The 19,000-nt window shown below is 37.9% G+C and overlaps 1 protein-coding gene across 4 annotated transcripts in view; it reads right to left on the bottom strand.

Moving 5' to 3' along the window:
• Positions 1-19,000, bottom strand: part of DNM3 (dynamin 3) — a 512,631-nt gene that overhangs the window by 240,210 nt on the left and 253,421 nt on the right. For all 4 annotated transcript variants that reach the window (XM_058660674.1, XM_058660671.1, XM_058660672.1 and 1 more), the window contains one exon: positions 15,942-16,055. In XM_058660674.1, coding sequence (XP_058516657.1) covers positions 15,942-16,055 — 114 coding nt within the window. The remainder of the gene's footprint in view (positions 1-15,941; positions 16,056-19,000) is intronic.

Genomic DNA, 19,000 nt, shown 5'->3' with positions numbered 1-19,000 from the left:
ATTGTTGAAATTTATAATTCAGAGATTTTAAAACTTGCAGGACTGAGGGCTGAATGGCTAACTTTTAACATCCCAAGAGTGACTCCATTTTGCCCTAAAGAATACTTGTTCTCTTCTACTTACCAAACGGAAACTCTTTCAGAATATTTACTGAGATAATATAAATATCAGGAATAAAAGTATCTATCAATAAAAGATGAACCTGGCAAGTTTTTGCCCAGACAATACAGATGGGACATGTGCAGAAATGAGTACCAACACGTTTATTTTATTAAGTCAGCAACTGAGTAACCTGTCTTAGCTATCCAGAACATGTATCCCCTTTGTATTTGCACATTTTTTAAATCCAGGAAGGGTTGATAACTGCCGGTCAGCTGAGCCCTCTTGCCTATGTTTCTTAATGTGTCTACTTCTTTCAGCATTTAAGACGATAAGGGTACTTTGTCTAGAAACCTACTGATAAAAACGGAATTTGTAAAGGCAGGCAGAAGTTTTGTTTGGTTGATTTCCAGCTGTCCTGGAGGTGAAGGAGGGTGGCAGAGGAGGGGAGACAGAGGGGAGGGAAAAGCCTCAAGCTGAATGAAATCCTATTAGGAAAAACAACAGTGAGTCTGGGCTGCAGAGCGACCTGTGTGATCAGGCTCAACTTCAGAAGTGGTTCCCCTAAAGAAAGTTCTGGAAAAATGTTCTCACCTCGTCTTTAGTTTCCTCAATGCCCACTTATTTCCACCCCTAACAACTCTATGTAATGAAAACATCTGCTCTTCTGCTGGCTTTTGTAAGAAAAGGAACGTGGTCCTTTTGTCCTTCCTGAGGCTCTTTAAAGGGACAGGGCTTCCTGACATTTTGCAATGATTCAAATATTGAAACAAGTTTTCTTGTGTAATACATTTTACAAAAAAAAATTTTCTCAAGTTTCTATTTTGTCAAGAGTTTATTTTAAAAAATTACACTTATGATGCTCCCAAAGTTGGTATAAGGAACACAGAAGTTTTCTTATCTCTTCACGGAGTTTGGTTAAAATATAAACATCAAGGAGAAATTTAGATAGCTTTAATTAGATTGTACAAATATTCATCCTTTTATTTTCTATTATGACTTGGATACTTTAATATTAGTTATTTTTAGAAGAACAAATGGATTTTAAAAATCCAAATAGTTTCTTTTGATCAGAAAACTAGAACCTAGGAGAACAACCTATACAGAAGAGAGAATTTCTTAAAAAAAAACAAAAACCTTTTTATTCACTAGTTCAATTACTAAAGAGGAATGATAACCACCAAAGCATTCTGGCGATGTTTAAAGTTTCAAAATTTTCCCCTAACTCTAGGAATGATTAGTTTTCCTACTTTCTTTCGTTTGATATATATTTATTTCGTTTCTTTCTTCACATTAAATGACCTTTTTTGATTCAAGGAAGTCAACCTCTGTTGCTCCCTCACCTGTTTTGTCCATCAGGATCATTTTTAGCTCAGAGGGAGAAGGGACATAAAAGTACCTGTTCTGTGCAGTAACAGAAATCAGAGAATTCCTTTACAAAGGGGCAGCCAGGGAACCCTGCAGAGGCTTGCTGGGCTCCCAGTAACCCACTTGGGAGGCAAGCTTTAATGGAAAGGAATGATACTTATTTCAAAATTAAAAGTGCCAAATTTTAGGGGGGAAAAAAAGTAAAAAGTCATTTTACAAACTTTTCTTGACTGATGGCAGAATGGTAGTTTACACACTAGTTTGTATATCAATAGTTGTACACACATACGACTGAAGAAAGGTTAACTGTACTGTGGTATTACATGAAGTGAGCTATACAAATATAATGATTATGGAATCTCTTCTGGGGAAGCTAATCAACAATGAGCATCTCCAACTAAAGGCACCCTGGGATGAATGGGAAGGGTGAGTATGAAAATGAAACATCTGTGGTCATAAAGAGAAAGTGGTTTGCAAGGTCTGTCCAAACTTTACTTCATAGAAATTTCATAGTTTTTCTCTTTTTTAAGTGTGGGTTGATTGATGGGCTTGATTAGGTATTGGGTTAAAATAATTTTTTCCACCAAGAATCATGTCCTGAATGGAAAAGAATCAGCATAAAACAAAGTAACCACAATTTCAAACCTCCGCTTTCCCTTAAAGATAAATATTTCCAAATCAAAGAATGTATGTTTACAAGGAGCTACATTTCAGACTGATCGCTTTCCTGCAGTTACCAGTAGGCTGCACAGCCCTTCCCGCCTGGCACTCACGCCTTCCCCGGCATAATATGTTTATGTTTTTAAAAGACTAAAATATACTATCCACCCCCACCTCTTGCCTACAGACCACCCAAGTATCACTGTGGGAAAGAGTTTAGGTATCGAACCCTAACGAAAGAAGTTTTCTTGTTTTGTTTTCTTAGGTTTTAAGGTGTCACAGAAAATCAAAGTACAACCTGGTAATGTTACCCAAAAAGCTCATTAACCCATAAGCATTCATGCTCACTACAAGACTAGCCAGAGCTTTCTCTGTAAGGAATTTGCTCTTAAAGAGCAACTCCTTTTATTCCAAGAACAGCCCACCCCTCACAATAATGACCGAATAACCTAGAGACCAGCAGTCAGAAGTCTCCGGCTTAAAATAACTGGAAGGTCAGGCTTTAACCTGAGGCAGGAAATTCCTTAGTTAAGATTGAAACTTTCTTACTTCCAATCCCTTTTTACTTTAGTGTCCAGTAAATTACGTAGATATAAATATCTACCCACTTTTTTCAAAAGTGTCTTCTCCAGACATTTCTGTCACTCTTAAGAAGCAGGGTTTACTAAACAAGTAAAATACTAAATCTTCACTTTGGATTTTCTCATCATCGTGACAATCAGCTTCCTGGATTTGCTTTGGTTTAATTTTGTAGCAAGAGACTCAGAAGATAATTCTCTTGTACTTTCTTAAGACACAAAAAAAGAAGCGAGGTATAATAACATACATGGTGTGATAATGATGTAAACAACACATTTTGGCTAGAATTTTTAGTGATAATAAATTATTACTCATTCTATAATTTGCAAAAAAGCAAAGAAAGTTCAACTTTTTTTCAATCTTTCATATTTTTACCAAACTTTGGTGTGGGTTCAACATAAGAATGATGTTCACATGCCACATACTTAGTTACATTTCTAAAAGTCTATCAAAAATCTAAATTGTCCAAAAGCCTCATGAATGAAATTATCATTTTTCAGGTTTTTTTTTCCTTCCTAGAAAAAACTGTTATGGTTACTTAGGTTTTTGTTTTGTTTTGTTTTGAATGTTTGGGTTTAACAAAATTGTCTCATAATAAAAGATAATACATGAACTTACAACCATTTCTTTTTATTTTTTCAGGTTGCATGCATCATTCCTTTAACTGGATCAGATTATTTATGGCCGAGACAGGGAAAACTATAGAGAAGTGTAGCGGGTTTTAATTTCTACCACTACATTCTTTCTAAGTGAATCACACGATACTTAGTTTCTGTTGCGCTGAATATAGCAACAATCACAAGAGTAACTGAAAGTATTTGTTTTTTACAAACTCTGACCTTATAATTATTGAAATAGCAGCCAAATTTATTGATGTTTTGATTATATTAAGAAAAAACAGTTCCCCTACTCTGAAATGATGGCCAGAAACAATAAGACATTTAATCTCTTGAAATCAAATAAATACAGAGAAGACTGTAATTATCAACCCTTTGTTAAAACTTTACGACATATAACCAATGGAGAAAAGTTCAGAGCTGTGGGCTACTGTAAATTTTTCAGTCTCTGAAAACTACTTTTCTCTCCTTAAAAGTGTCTATTTGCTATTTCCTCAGAATTTTGCAATTAAAGGTAAATAACAAATTATTTGTTTTCTTTAAACTTCCTTTTCAGAAATTCCCAAGCATATACTAGCTTGGTCAACAATGTGTTTTGTGTTGTTGTTTTTTAAAGAAACCCCACTTACTGGAATGTTGACTGTCTGGATGTGTTGTTTGGGCAGGGGAGGAATCTGTCAAATATCTCATAGATTTGAGTTGATAATTAATATTAAAATAACCAGGCTAATTATTCTTGATTTACCAGGAATAATTTTATATCTGTATATTTCCACCAATAGCTCTTTCTGGTATGAATTAGAAGGAAACTCTCCAGAAGGTCTGCCTTGTATTTGATCTTCCTTTTCTGGAACACATGGCAATGCCAGTGTCGGGGCACCCCTGTGGACACAGGCCTCCATTTGCTGCCTTCTGATTCATGGCAGAGCTCTGGAGTTAATTCAGTGGTGGATAACAGGCTCAGAGCTGTCTTTTATCTGACTTGCATATAAATACTTAGCAATTTTGCATTTAAAAAGGAAATGAGAAATAAGTTTGTGCTGTTCAACATAGTATTAGTAAACAATGTATTCTCTTGTAAAGCCCCACTATGAAAACATGATACACCAAAGTCCACTGGAGGGCATGTCACATGTCTTAAGTTCATTCATTATTCTGAAAATGTCTGCTGTTTGCACGTAAATGATCATTTTCTTTTTCATGGGCAAGGTTACAGTATTTATCTACTACAAGAAACAAGCATAAACATAGTCATTATCTTTAACTTCAAATTTAAAATAATGCAGAGTTTTTGTGAAGAGGAAAAACATCTGGTTCCATTACTCTGCACTCTGCATGGTGGGCCAAGTAATAATATGGATTGGATTGAAGACTAAACCTTGTTTTTAATCTTTCTGTTTCCTTAAAATTTCAATGCGAGTTTTCTGTCGTACCAATTATCCATGTTAGCACGTTTGGAACGAATGTATAAGTGTACTTTCCGAATAAAGTCCAAAGTCTAACTTGTTTATAGCTCCATAATGTTTTAATGTTTAATTGTATTGTGTGTTTTCTCCTTTTCCCTTACTCTCCAAAATCACCAAATGTGGAAAACAGACTGGTTGTCTCTGTCCATGAGCAAAGGACACCCGAAGGAAGCGAGGGCCTGGCTGGACAGAGTTGTCACGTGTCTGCCTGTCTACACTTGCTGTGCAGAACATCCGCTCACCTGTACAGCAGGCACAGACAGGCAGTCACATGACAACCCAGCCTGAGTGACCACCAGCCTCACAACCTACACCAAGAGCAACAGCCAGAGGGAGGGGCTGGGGGCCTGGGAGCCTAATATGTGAACTAATACTGAACGCGTGTATATGATGATGATATCTTATTTTGATTCAAATATTAAAATCCACCAAAAGCGAAGTGAGTGGTGCCTATTAAAGATAATAAAACCCATTTCTGAAAACGTTCCTGTGCTCTCTATAGTTCTCTGTTCCTAACTGTTGTCAGTAAGTCACTACCCTTCACATCTATTGTACACAGCTTTGCCACATTGTGGGATTGTATCCCACAAGCCACGTTTAAAAAAAAATTAGCAGAACAATATAAGCTCAGGCTGATGCTTCACAAAGAATAAAAGCATTCCTAATTCACAAACAAGTATAATTTTCCACGTGAGCACTTTATCTTCAGGCGAGACAGGCCCAGAGAGAGAGGGGGAGAAGCGAGGGAGCGAGAGGAGGGCAGGGTAACATCCAGGGGATCAAGTGCAAAGAGCATTCTTGTTCAACATAATTTCCAAAGTTTTAAAATCATTGTCTTAGATAATAATTGCCTTAAAGCAAAGAAACAGTTAACACTGAAACGCAAAAATGTGTAACCTGAGTAAGCAGGTCATGGTTTACTCCAGGAAGGGGCTCCAACCACAGTCCCCAGACTGGAGTCCATGGATCTGGAACATTCATCCCGCTCACTGTAAGTTGGAGATGCTGAGGCTTCAGTTTTTTCAAAAGTGGTTACTGAATATTCAATGTAGATGTTCTCAACTCTTTTGAGGAAACAGTAGAACTTCAGGCCACGTACTGTTAGTTGGAGTCAAATGATCAGAATTGTGTTTTGTTTATGAATATTTCAAACAATCAAGAGTAAAATGTGGCAAGATGAGTAATGTCAGAAATTTGCCACATTTAATTTGATTCATTAAATGTCTCAACTACAGTGTCTAAAATTATTAGTTTTCTCAGAAAGATTCTCAAGCTTAAAAAATAGAACACTTTTACCCCAATTCCTATTTTAAAAGCAATTTAATAAATAAACATGTCAAGCTGTATGCATGGATTTCAACCATTTTTGCATCAAATAAAATTCCCTTTAAATTCTATGTTTCCAAATGAGCTTTTTGAAGTATTCTCTTATACACTGTAGACTAAAGGAAAGTACTTTTGTAAGTAGCCATTTAAGTTTTAAAATGAATGATTTTTGTCTTGACATCAAGAGCCCTACAAGCATCAGATTTTTGACTATGTGAACCGTATCTCACACTACAATTTAAGGGGGAAAACTGACGGACAAAATTATGAAGAGTAAATGGGTTTAAAGGCTAAATGCTTTGCATGTACACAGTCTCCCCTTGGATAAATGTTATCTGCTAAAATTCTCTTTTTCTCCTGCAGGACATATTGTGACAAGAAATTTCTTTTTACCCTTTTACCTAAAATAAAACCCTAAAAACTAGCAAGAGGAGTGCAAAACAAAACTTCACAGAATGTAAATAAAAACAGAAAGAAATGTAAAAACGTGCCACTGAGTCGTTACCTCCTTAGCCTCAACTTTAAATGCTCACACAGCTTGTAGCCAACTGCCTACCAAGGCGTTCCATGAGGAGCCCTGCAGGCAGTGGCAGCAAGTGCTCACAGCTGTCCGGAGGTGCAGGACATCAGCCCACCTCCAAAGAGGAAAACTGGGAGTGCAGCAAGCTGAGACAGCCCTGACATATGCCTCCCCCAAAAGGCTTATGAAGTGTTTACGCATACTTTATATTTAATTGTAAAAATTTATGTATATTTTAAGTTTTAATAAATCTGAAATAGTATTTTGCATTAAGTTTTATTAAATAGTACTTTTTCCAAGATTATGCTTGGAAAATGCTAGCATGTGAACATGTCTGGCAGAAATAATCCAAATTGAATATAAACACAACATAAAATAATTCATGTATATAGAAAAAACCACCACTATGATCAGGCAAAATTTTAAGTGAAAAAATGAACTAAAGTTTGATATATTGGACTGTTTCTGTACAAATACGTCAGCTTTTATGTACAAATACCACTCAACAAGCCACACACACCACAACAACCACATTCCGAGGGTCGAAGCTGCCCCGCAGTATCCCGAGAGGACAGGATCCAAGCAGGAAGTACCCACCATCTTCAAAATAAATGTGAAAATGGAAAGAGAGCTGAGGATATCAGGGACTTCTTGGCCCCATAACTTTAGCCACTCAGAGATACAGAGCTGTCGTTTTGTTTTCTATTATTGAAGTTACATTTCTCATCTGGTAGAGCAACAAAATAAAAACAACACTAAGTAAATATCCCTATGAGGAAATTATATAATCTCCTTATCATGCTATCCAAACACTTCAACCCACAAAAATGAGGCCTGTAATTTCTTAGGAGTCTGAAAAATGTCCTCTTTCAATGAAAATCTTGGATTATCTTCAATAGTTAGGTTAGTGCATTTCCTTTGAAAACACTGCTGGTACTTTACTCCACTTTCCACGCAGGATCTCGTGTTGAAGCTAATCTTTATGTTGGATTCTAGAGGTGGTATAAATGCTGGCTAAGCACTTTCATCATGCATAAATTAGCAGCTTCCTTTCTCAGAATTTAACTGAAGTTCATACATTTATACATTTTTATACATTTTCATGGATTAGAAAAAATCTTTTCTCCTTGAGAGATCTTTTTCTCTTTTCTATTCCCTGAAAATTCATATTTTAGGCATATCTTAAAGTCATAACATTTTTAGAAATCTGATTTTTAAATTATCAGGGCACAATTATCTAGATGGAAGGTCCTTTTAAAATAACGATTTCTATTATTCCCATCTTGCTTTTTTCTGAACCCCCTCACAAGAACTGTGAGATATATAGTTACAGGTCAAAATTCACATTGTGAAATTGGTTTCCTACTTCAATGATCTTTAATGCAGAAAATCAGAGACATGGCCAGATGAGATGGTCAGACACGGCTAGTGGAAACAGGTGCTCCATGCCAAGCTGCTGGCTGCCATCCCAGCTGCTCCACTTCCAACCCCACTTCCTGCTAATGCGTCCTGGCGGAGACCCAGTTCCAGACTCCTAGCTCTGTCCTGCTCCAGCTCTGGCTGCTGCAACCACCAGCAGAGTGGTCCAACAGACAGGACAGATCTGTCTTTGTCTCTCTTTCTCTCTGTGCCTCTGTGTATTTCCCTGCCTTTTAAGTAGATGAAAATATACAGAGAACGCAAAACAACCTATTAGGAGGGGGAGAGTGAGGAGGAATAGGGCAAAAGGAAAGGGAGTAATCCCCAAGCCTGTAAAACTGAGTCATGGAAAATAATAAAAAAGAAAAGAAAAACAGCCTATTAGCCTTCAAAGACACACATTAACAAAATCCTAACACAATCTATCTTAAACATTAAAACTTTAAGGAAAAGAGTAATTCAGCAGTTTAGTTTTCGTACTTGATGTCCTAAGGTATGTACGTTCTTACGCTGGATAGATTCACTTATTTGCTCAGGCACACCTCCACCCAATCACTATGTAACCAGTATTCCTCCACATACTCCTAGCGATGAAGAATAAACACACCAACGGCTCCTGCATTCAAAAGTCGTACAGTGTGCACATGTTAAGCTGCCCTGTCAGTTTCTACCTTCTGAAAAATCTGTTCAACTCATTAATTTCCATCAACTCACCCTGACCCAACAACCTACCACAAAAATCAATAATTTCTTAATAACTCTCCAATCCAGTTTGGCCTTTTCCAACTCATTCTCCACAATATAGCCAATTGAGAATAAGAAAATTCAAATATAATCATGTGACTCTCTATACTCAAATTCTTAAGGCTTCTCATCTTGCTTTATTTGTTTATTTGTTGTTTTGTTCCTCATCATTCTAAAATAAAAAATCTTTCATCTGTAGAGTCCCTTTCTCACTTTTTGCAGTCCCCCCAGTCTAACATCAGTCCCTTAAACTCACTGGCTCAGTCTTGAAGTGAGATGATACAGCCCTCCTTGGACCACCCAATCTAAAGACATCCATGCTGGGGTTGCCATTCCAGACAATAATGTGGTCAAACAGTTTCTTTACTTTCTTCATGGTTTGCACTTGACATCTGAGAGGTTTTCCCATTTGTTCAGTGGGCAGGTACTATGAATTTCTTCCTACCAATTTTTTCTTGGTGACTGGTACATAACAGGTGCTCAGAAAATACTTGTCAGGAAATGTTTAGGCGATTAAGAGAACAGCACTGACACTCAGAGCTGGCTATGTTATTCAGTCACCCTGATCCTCAGTCTCAAAACCGCAGAATGTAAATACCGTACTGACTTAGCTAAGTGCCTGGTATGAATACTCAGCAACGTTAGTCAGTCTATGATAATTATCATGAACAGATTGTTAATGATAATTGTTCTGATTGAAAACTGGCATTCACGAGCAGGTACAATTAACAGAGACAATGCGATTCACCGTCACTGCTACTAACCAGATGACATCTTGTTATCCTGACCAGTTTGAACATGCCAAGTGGACTCTGCAGAGAGTACCTCACTAGATGTGGAGAGATGAGCTGAGTTAAATCTAGATCTAGATATCTTGAGTTTGGAAAACATGGGAGAAGTGGGAGGAGAAAGAGAGTAAGAGGGCCAAAGTATGGTTCTTAGGCTGGGCCGGCAAATCCTAAAGCTGCCGGTGACACACCAAAGTGGGACATGCTCCGTCTGAACATTGCTGTGTAGGGAAAGCTCATACTCTCTTTGAAGTCCTCTGAATTGCCACATTTTGGTAAATTGTCAAGATTTAGTAAGGATAAGTAATAAAAACATGCTTGCATTATTATTTCATAGAAATCAAAGGAGTTAAGCACTATGCATCCAAGATCACAAGGGAATCACATGTGGACACGCATGGATGCATGAGCAAGTTCTTCCCCTAGTCCCCTAGCCATCATTTGACCATCATATAGACCTTGGAATGCACACACTGGCAGACTACCTTGATGAGGCCTGTGCAACCCATGCAAATGTGTTCAGGGCCATTTGTGCAGGAAATTCCAGCGGTTGAGGTGCTTCAGCATGCTCTAGAAGGTCAGCTGGACTTGGAAAAAAAATCCCCTTGATGATTAGTTACAAATTGTTTAACTTCGTGAAAGATGGCTCATTTCTGCAAATGCTGCAGAAACTCTCAGCCTTGGAGTTAGATGATAACATTCTGTCAAGTAAATAGATTGACTGTGTCTATTATAATCACACTGTATTATAAAGATCCATTGAATATGCCATTTGGAAGCTTAAACACTGCCTGGGATGCAGATGGAATGCTTAGGATCTTCTATCAGTAGCATTACACACAACACTGCAGTATTGTATAGGACTGGTTCAAAAAGACATTTACAGGTGCTTGAGGGAGTTGATGAATCCAGCAAAAATTCAAGAAGGATGGATAGAAGAAAAGTGAGTAAGATCCTAGGCATTATTATCACAGTAGTTTCAACTACAGCTTTAAATTATCAGTTGATAGAGTAGATAGTCAGAGAACAACAAGGAAAGCTTAGAAACAGACAGGAAACGGCCAGCGGGGATGCACTTATAACTCACTGGGTGGGACACAAAGATTAGTTACTCCTCACTGGGGTATTGAAGATTTCTCTGCACACCCCTCCTAAAACTGTTCACCTAAACTGTTGACATATGTCTTGTCAGAGTTATAGAGTTAGACTACCCGAAAAACAGCCAGGCTCAGCAAAATCATGCTTCAACGCTATGAACTGCTAAATACTAAAATTAAAATAGACATGAGACAGCTGAATAGTAATCTATAGCCATTTTAAGGTGTATAGAACCCGGCTGTATATAAACTAATAATTGAAATGTCAATGTAGAAGTCACAGGATGTAGTTCAGAATTTGCATTCTTTTTTTTTTTCTCTTTTAACATATTGGTTACTCAATACCATGTCAACTAATTCCATAACGTTATAAATTGTTACTGATGTAATGTCGGGGCTTTTAATTGATCGGGATGATACTCTGCCAGCTCTACCTTCAGACCAGAGATGGTCTCCCCAAGAAACCGTTGAACTTATCTGGACAATAAGATACTGGACTTTATGCTTGGTAGATGCTTGCAATGAAAGAATCTCAACTGAATTTGAACTATGGTAATGCAACAAGGTGGAGGAATCCACCATGGGGGGGGTTTGGGGAGGGGTGGGGGGGAATCCCAGTGCCTATAAAACTGTGTCACATAATGCAATGTAATCAATAAAAAATTAATTACTTACTTACTTAATTAAAAAAATTATCAGTTGAAATGTTCATGCCAATGCCTCTGAAAGGTTAGATACGAACTACAGGCTTTCCTCTCATCTTCTCTAACTCTTGGCTAAGATGCAAGGGAACCAGGAACATGAAAAACTTCAATGGAAAAATAAATTCTGAGATCACTCTTGTTATCTGGACACTACTATCCTCTAAGAAATCCCAGATCCAATAATTTTACCTCAGAAAACAGAAAGAAGATCTGAGTAAAACAGTGGCATTACAGAGTAGAGGGTGTGGTGTTATCTTTTCTGTAGTGTTCTTTCTGTAATGGCAAGAATACCTATGCCTATGTGAATTCAAGGGTATAATTTTTCAGAGTTCTATAGAATGCCTCCAAGGAGATTTGATCAGGAATGGTCCCCATTTGGAGAATCAACAGACTAGCTGAGAGTCAAGTGAGTTTCTGTAGCACCAGCAGTCACTCAAAGCCCATTTTCACCAGGTATTTCCAACAGATATTGCATCTATAGGATCTTGTATCCAATTAACAGCATCCGGAAATACACTTGGAGCCATTATTTTTTCATGATAAATATATTTCTTAAGTCATTCATATTTATTAAAAAACTGTCACAAGTTAAACAAAACCATATATATGCTCATGACATAATATCCTATTTATTAAATATTGTTGTGGATTATAATGAAAACATACCAATCTAATTAACTAAGAAATCAAGAGGAGGGAAGAACACATAAAAATATGACGGCCCTCTGTAAAAGCTGAATATAATTAATCATAAAACAGATAATGAATCTACCACCAATTTAATGATATGTCTTGTATCATGTGTGCATGACTAGCAAAAAGAAGCAGTCACATGACAGGGTGCTCCAGGTGCACAGGTGCTGATGTGTGCATGGGACAAAAGCTACAAGCATGCAGCTTACCAACAACCTGACTCCAAGTCTTGACTTATAACTTGAGCTTTTTCAAGGGCATATTCTACGGGAAGGGTTCGTAGGATTATTCACAGAACCACATTTAATCAATATGTAATTGGATTTTGACAGCAAGACTTTGTGGAATTGAAGTGTCATTGAAACCACTGCAGCTAAACGATGAATGTCAGAGTTGGATCTTTGCCCCTAAACACCTACCGTCCTGACATTCACTGCTTGATCTTACTGTCGCATGTCTTCTTGCTGCCAGCAGATATTACTGATGATCTGTTCAATTCTGTACTAGCAAAGAACAGGGCACAGCACTCTCTTTTATTTTTGCTGTGGCAGCAGGTACAGAGATAGTAGGCAGGGCATGAAGCCCCAGTACGAGAGGCACATGGGGCTGGGCAGAGGATGACAAGGACAGCGGTTTAATGGTGGCCAGGTGGGAATGAATGATGCTGGCTCCATGGAGAAAAGGCACTACTTCATGGACAGATACTTTGAAATTCATTTGTGAGTCCAGACAGCATCAATATTCTTACAAACATCCCACCTTGTTTTTTGAGCTCAGTTCTGAATAGGCAATAGCCACTGACCAAAGCACAGCTGTTCACATCCATGGATTTGCCACCTTGAATTTCAGAGATCTTTACACCAGTTAGCATCCCATGAAAGCCACTGCCTTCTACTGGTAGCACCAGGAGAAACTGCTGAAGTTTTGCAGCTGTATTTATTGATTTTATTATTTTCTCTCACTCCGTGCACACACACATCCACCCCTCACATCATGCAGAACCCAGGAGCCAGAGTAGCCTGTCTCAATTCAAGCCTACCACTCCCAGTTGGAACTATCCAACATTTTTCAATTTATTTGGTTTAAAATCCCAATCGTTAAGTGAGGACTGGCAAGGCCCACACCTACTGGCGCCTCTAACATTTCCCACTTCTCTCCTCTGCTGTTTTACTCCCATCACAGTCTTCCTTTGGTTCTCATCTACAAACTTGTTAAACTTATTAGCCTCGGAATAGTCAACAAAAATCTCTGCAAACCTCATCATATTCCAAGCTCTGCTCAACTGTCACTTCTTTGTAATTATGCAATCTAAAGGTATCTCCACCTTACTTCCTAACACATCACCCATTTGCTTCAGAACACTTATTATCTGATATATTATTAATCTGATATAATATCTGACATTATACTATTAGTTTGGTTGTTACTTACAAAGAGCAGAAATCTCTTTTCCTCTTCCCTGAAATTATCAAAATGGAGAAAACAACTTTTTTCCTAGAATTTCTTCATCTCAATCGTACCATTTTATTGTGTGGGCCATTCCCACCCTCCTCTGCTCTCCCTGCCACAGGTTTAATAAAATGCTCACCCTCCTCTGCTCTCCCTGCCACAGGTTTAATAAAACGCTCACAGTCAGTTCATATTGCAACTGAATAACTGTTTTGTGTCTTTTGTTCTAATTGACAACATACAAGGGAGCTTTGGTAGCAATGACCTTGTTCAATGCTACCTGAAGTTTTCAGAGAGTCAGGCAATCAATGGTAACCATGGGCTTCCCAAGTTCTTAAGATCTCTTCCTTCCCTACCACGAGCACTGTGTACCTTCTCACGGCTTCATCTCAGGACCCACACAGCCACACAAGAGAACCTGAAAGCCGCATCTCAATAGCAATGGCTATCCCAGTGACTTCACGGACCCTTGTGCCACTACCAAGTGAATGTTGAAAAGTCAGGAAACCATCTTCAAAAACTCTCTGTGAATGAGGTTGACTTGCAGAGCCTTCATCTGCAGAGCCCAAAGGCCTGGATTCAAATTTTTGTGTTGCCACCTACTAGCAAGGTGACTTTAGAACGCTAGTTATCTGTAACATCAGCTGTTCTGCAGAGAGACTCTCGGTCCTGTAAAATGGCTTTTGAGAAAGTTATTTTTTACTTTTCTCTTCTGAAAAACAAGGACAGCACCAATACTTTTACTGAGGGTTATAATATTGGCTAAAACACTGGCCACAACTATTATGATTGCTCAGTAAAATCTTTTGTTTGTCCTTGTATAACTGAAAAAGACCCCAAATTGGTATTATCTAAATGCACGTAAATGACCACACAAATTCTTGAAGGGAAAACTGTATCTACAAAGATATCTTAGAGCAACTAAACAGCAGAAAAAAACAGCTGATTTTTATCTCTAGGGAAGTACTTGAGAGCTTCCCAACTACTGGGATTCAAACCCAGCTTCCCACAGAATGAGAGGGAAAGCTCAGCAACCAGCTCAGGAACTCATCACTCATCCTCAGATTTTCACAACCACTGACTTCTGACTGAGGTCAACGACAGAAGACATTTCAAAAAGCACTTGAAGAGCAATTTTACTTGAACATTTCTATCGAATCTTATTGCTCTCATTGAAGAAATCTTAGTGGAGATTTATCACCATTTTTTTAAGCACATTCCTGCACACAAAACACTTGGAAAAGGAAAAGAATGGTAAGAGACCTGAAAATGTTCTTCCAAAAAATGGCACCAATACTTTAGCAGGCTCAGTACGCTGCCTGATATCACGCCAAGACCTAAGGGACTTGTACCACTGAAGCGCATGCCCTCTGCGGCCACAGAAACTAACACACTCTCACCTGGTTGTTCACAGGCTAGTCAGACTAGATCTATTAAAATTTCAGATGTATACATTAACCTCTATCTTTGACTCCTCAAACTTAGCTGTATCACACTAAAGCATTTTATTAGCTCTCTAAGGTTAGTATGATCTATTTTGAGCACTTCTCCAGCAATTTAATACCAAGGGGCCAAACTTTACACGAACAGGTAATCATCATAAACTGTGATTTTTACGTAGATAATAAATTCTCAAAGAACAAAATTTGCTACCGATCTAGAAGTCACTTGATACCAGTGACATCCTTCTCACAAGCCTTTGATTTGACACAGGTGTCACAGCAACCATTTCAAAATATGTTAGCAACTCCACTTCAATGTCATTAACTCCTAAGATATTCTATTATCTTAAGTCTTTCAATACATTATTTAATTAAAATTTCTTTGATTGAGTCAGTATAGTATTAGACATACAGTATAGTATTAGCTATATAATAATATATCTTATTATTATAAAGAAGAATATAACTATTGACCTCTAACAGCATTTCTTCAGGTAAGCAAATACACGACCCCACCAAAGAAATAAAAATGAAGATACTTGAGGCAAATGCAAGGATACTACATAAAGCTTAAGGAAAAGTTGACTTACAAGTCAAACGTATTTCAAAAAATGTTTCAACTCAAGCATATTTTTCACAATATCTTTTTCATAAATTTCAAAAAGACTGTCTAATGCACGGATTTCAAAACTATTTTTACACCAAAATAAACCTGCCTCACAATTCAATTTTAATTCCATATTCCACAAACGTTTGCTGTCCACTTGTATAGAAAATGAAAAAAACTGTGGGGCCATGTTTATTACTACCTCACACATTTTTTGTGTAAATTAAGCCTATTCTGAGCTCATTTTTTTCAGAAAACTCTTGAGATGGCACTCTTGAAACAAACATTTCAAGCTACGTCCACGGCAGGAGTACACTGGCACCTTGCTTCACAACATCCAAGTCGGTACTCTCTGCCACTCACCTCATCGTCTTTGTACCAGGACAAGCTTTCTGCCGTCAGAACGAACCAGTACCCCTTGGAGCCTCCTTTCATGATGCCGATGTTGCTGATGGTGAGCCACCCCTTGCGAATCACCTACGAGAGAGCAGAAGTTGGCAGACATGTTTAGCATAAGAGAAGCCAACAGAAACCAAAGGTCTTGGGCTAAGTGAAAAACAACATATAAATTGCAATAAAAACAGCACTGCTCCCTGGAAGCTCAGCTTCATCGAGTCGTTCAAGAGAATTTACCTTCCCAGGGTTCAGATGGCTGCAGGAAAGTGTCTCCCACGTGTGAATGAAGTCAAAATCTCGGACTTATATGAATGGTGGGGGCAGAGTGACTGAAACACAGGAATGAAATGAGGCAGCCCGATCCGTGCCAGCCTGTTTATGGCAATGGAGCCACAATTAAAGCACGTTTACATGATTGGATGAGCAGTGGTCTCTCTGCCCACTGCTCTTCCCTCCTTCCAGCCTACTGGCCCGGCTGTTTGCCTAGTTTGCAGCTCATTAGAATTCTCAGTAGAGAATGCCCAACAAATGGTAGGAAAAAAAAAAATACTCAAGCCAACCAATTAGCTCTGTATTAACAGCCTTGAATAAGGCTGATTGAGGGATAAAGCTGAAATAATAAACTAAAATGAAAAGTTTGAGGTTTTGTTTTTTAATTGCCTTGATTTATCCATCCACTTCTGCTTACTATTTGCCATACCAGAAAACATGTAGCATCTTCATAAAGATCTTTAAATAGTCCTTTAAATTTTTTCGCAAAAGAAAGTTGGATTATAGATTTGACAGAAATTATTTATAAGTGGCACTTAAAACAAGTTGCAAATTTTTCCTCACAGTTGCAAAGTTACATTCTGCTTCCCATATGGTACATTTACCATGTCCTCTATGATACATAATTTTGTTGTCACAGAATCAGGAGTGAAATACTGCATGAAATTGTATGATGTTATTTTAAACATCAAAAAATACCATGTACCAAAATCAACCAACATCTTAGAGATCTTAAAATAATAATGAACACTATTTATTGAACGACTAATGAGTGTTTTAGGTCAGTACAAGATTAAAATACTCTAAAAATCAAATATCATTTTTATATTGTTATTGTTTTCTAGCAGAAGAGGAAGATCGAGTCTAGAGAAAATTACGAAATAAGTCACAATTATTACTGATCTTCCTAGGCCGTCTTCGCAGCTCCTCCCTGTCACCTTGGCCCCTGGTTATTTCACCACCGCTGGAAGCCCATTGCTCCGGCAAGCACTCTCTACTTCAGGTCCAGAATAAGATGTTTTACTACACTGTTTAGAATTGCCTTTTCTCTCTACATAGGAGAAAAAAATTCTCAAAGTATGTTCTAGCAATTATAGTACAGATTCAGAGATTCCTGGGCTACCTATCAATTCAAATGAATATTCAAATGGGTCTGAAGCGTACATATGAAATTCAGAAGCCTAAATTGTAACATGTTCCCAACATGACTCTTGAAGTCTGAAGAGCAATGAATGTACAAATACAATCGTAATTTCATTTTCCTAAAAAAAATTCATTTTCCTTAGAGCAAATGGTGCCATGTAATTTTCAGCAAGAAGTAACTGATTAAATTATTTCACACTGACATCATTATCCACCCAAATACAGCTTAAAAAAATCACCTGAATCAAAGCAGACTGCAGGTTAAGGATTCCTCACTTTAAATTCTCAGGACAGAAACATTTCAGTGTTTTACATTTTGCAATATGAAAATACACTTTCCTGACTAAGCATTATTAATCTGAAAATCCAAAACATAAAATGTTACAAACCTGAAACTTTTTGTGTGTCACTATTTCATTTTATCATGTTTGTATACTAAAGTATTCCAGAAAGTGTAGAAATTGCATAAGTAAATTACAATTTTGTCATCAAGCAGAACTGTGAATTTTGCACAAAGAATATTTCTTAACAAACTACCATATGGGCCCAGCATGATAGCCTAGTGGCTAAAACCTCCCCTTGCATGCACCAGGATCCCTTATGGGCACCTGTCTGTGTCCTGGCTGCTCCACTTCCTTTCCAGCTCCCTCTTTGTGGCCCTAGAAAGCAGAGGAGGCCGACCCAAAGTCTTGGAACCCTGCACCGGTGTAGGAAACCTAGAGTAGGCTCCTGGCTCCTGGCTTCAGATTAGCTCAGCTCCCAATATTGCAGCCATTTGGGGCATGAACCAGGAGATGGAAGATCTTCCTCTCTGTCTATCCTTCTGTGTAAATCTGCCTTTCCAATAAAAATAATTAAAATCTTAAACAAAAAATGTAAAGATGAAAAAATACACCGATGTCACAATCCTTTCCCTTAAGAATATCACAATATGAGGGAAAAGCAGATTCATAGAGATACAATTTCAATATAAAAGTATGCCAAGAGGAGGTGCGCTGGCTACAACTCAGGAAGTTAGGACAGAGCTGTATCTCAGAAAAGCCTAAAGGGGAGTAGAATTAGGTTAAGTAAGTTCTCTGCCTGGTGATTTACTTGTTTTCCACAAATAAGAACAAACAGTAATAAAGTATGAAGGAGCCACTTGGTGCAGAAAACGTGAGGTGAGGATGAAGATGTTGAGGCTGGGAAAGATATGGGATAAAGTTGGAATGGATCCAGTCCTGTGAAACCCACAATTTTTCTGCTCTCACTCCGATAACAGCATGAAAACTGAACTTTAAGTTCACATCCCTAATGCATGATATTAACTTTAAAATTGTATATATGACATGTGTCAGTAAACTGTATACATCAAAAATAAAAGAGGAAATGTGAACATTCCTCATATGTGTGTGTGTGTGTGTGTAGTATTTATATATAGTATGTTTGGCTTTTTAAAAGTTTGTGAGAGAAACGTATATGTCACTGGCAGTTAAAACTCCTGAGCAAAACAGCAGTGGCAAATAGGGAATGCTGGGGGAGAAAAACATTTTAGAGGTGACTATAGAAGACTCTAAAAGAAATGCCAAGGCAATTAAAGCAATAAGATTGTTAAAGCCAAAGGCAATAAATGT

The sequence above is a fragment of the Ochotona princeps genome, chromosome 2 (genome assembly GCF_030435755.1).
Source record: "Ochotona princeps isolate mOchPri1 chromosome 2, mOchPri1.hap1, whole genome shotgun sequence".
Taxonomy (NCBI): Eukaryota; Metazoa; Chordata; class Mammalia; order Lagomorpha; family Ochotonidae; genus Ochotona; species Ochotona princeps.
The sequence above is the reverse complement of the archived record's forward strand: the minus strand, read 5'-3'. Positions and strand labels throughout refer to the sequence as shown.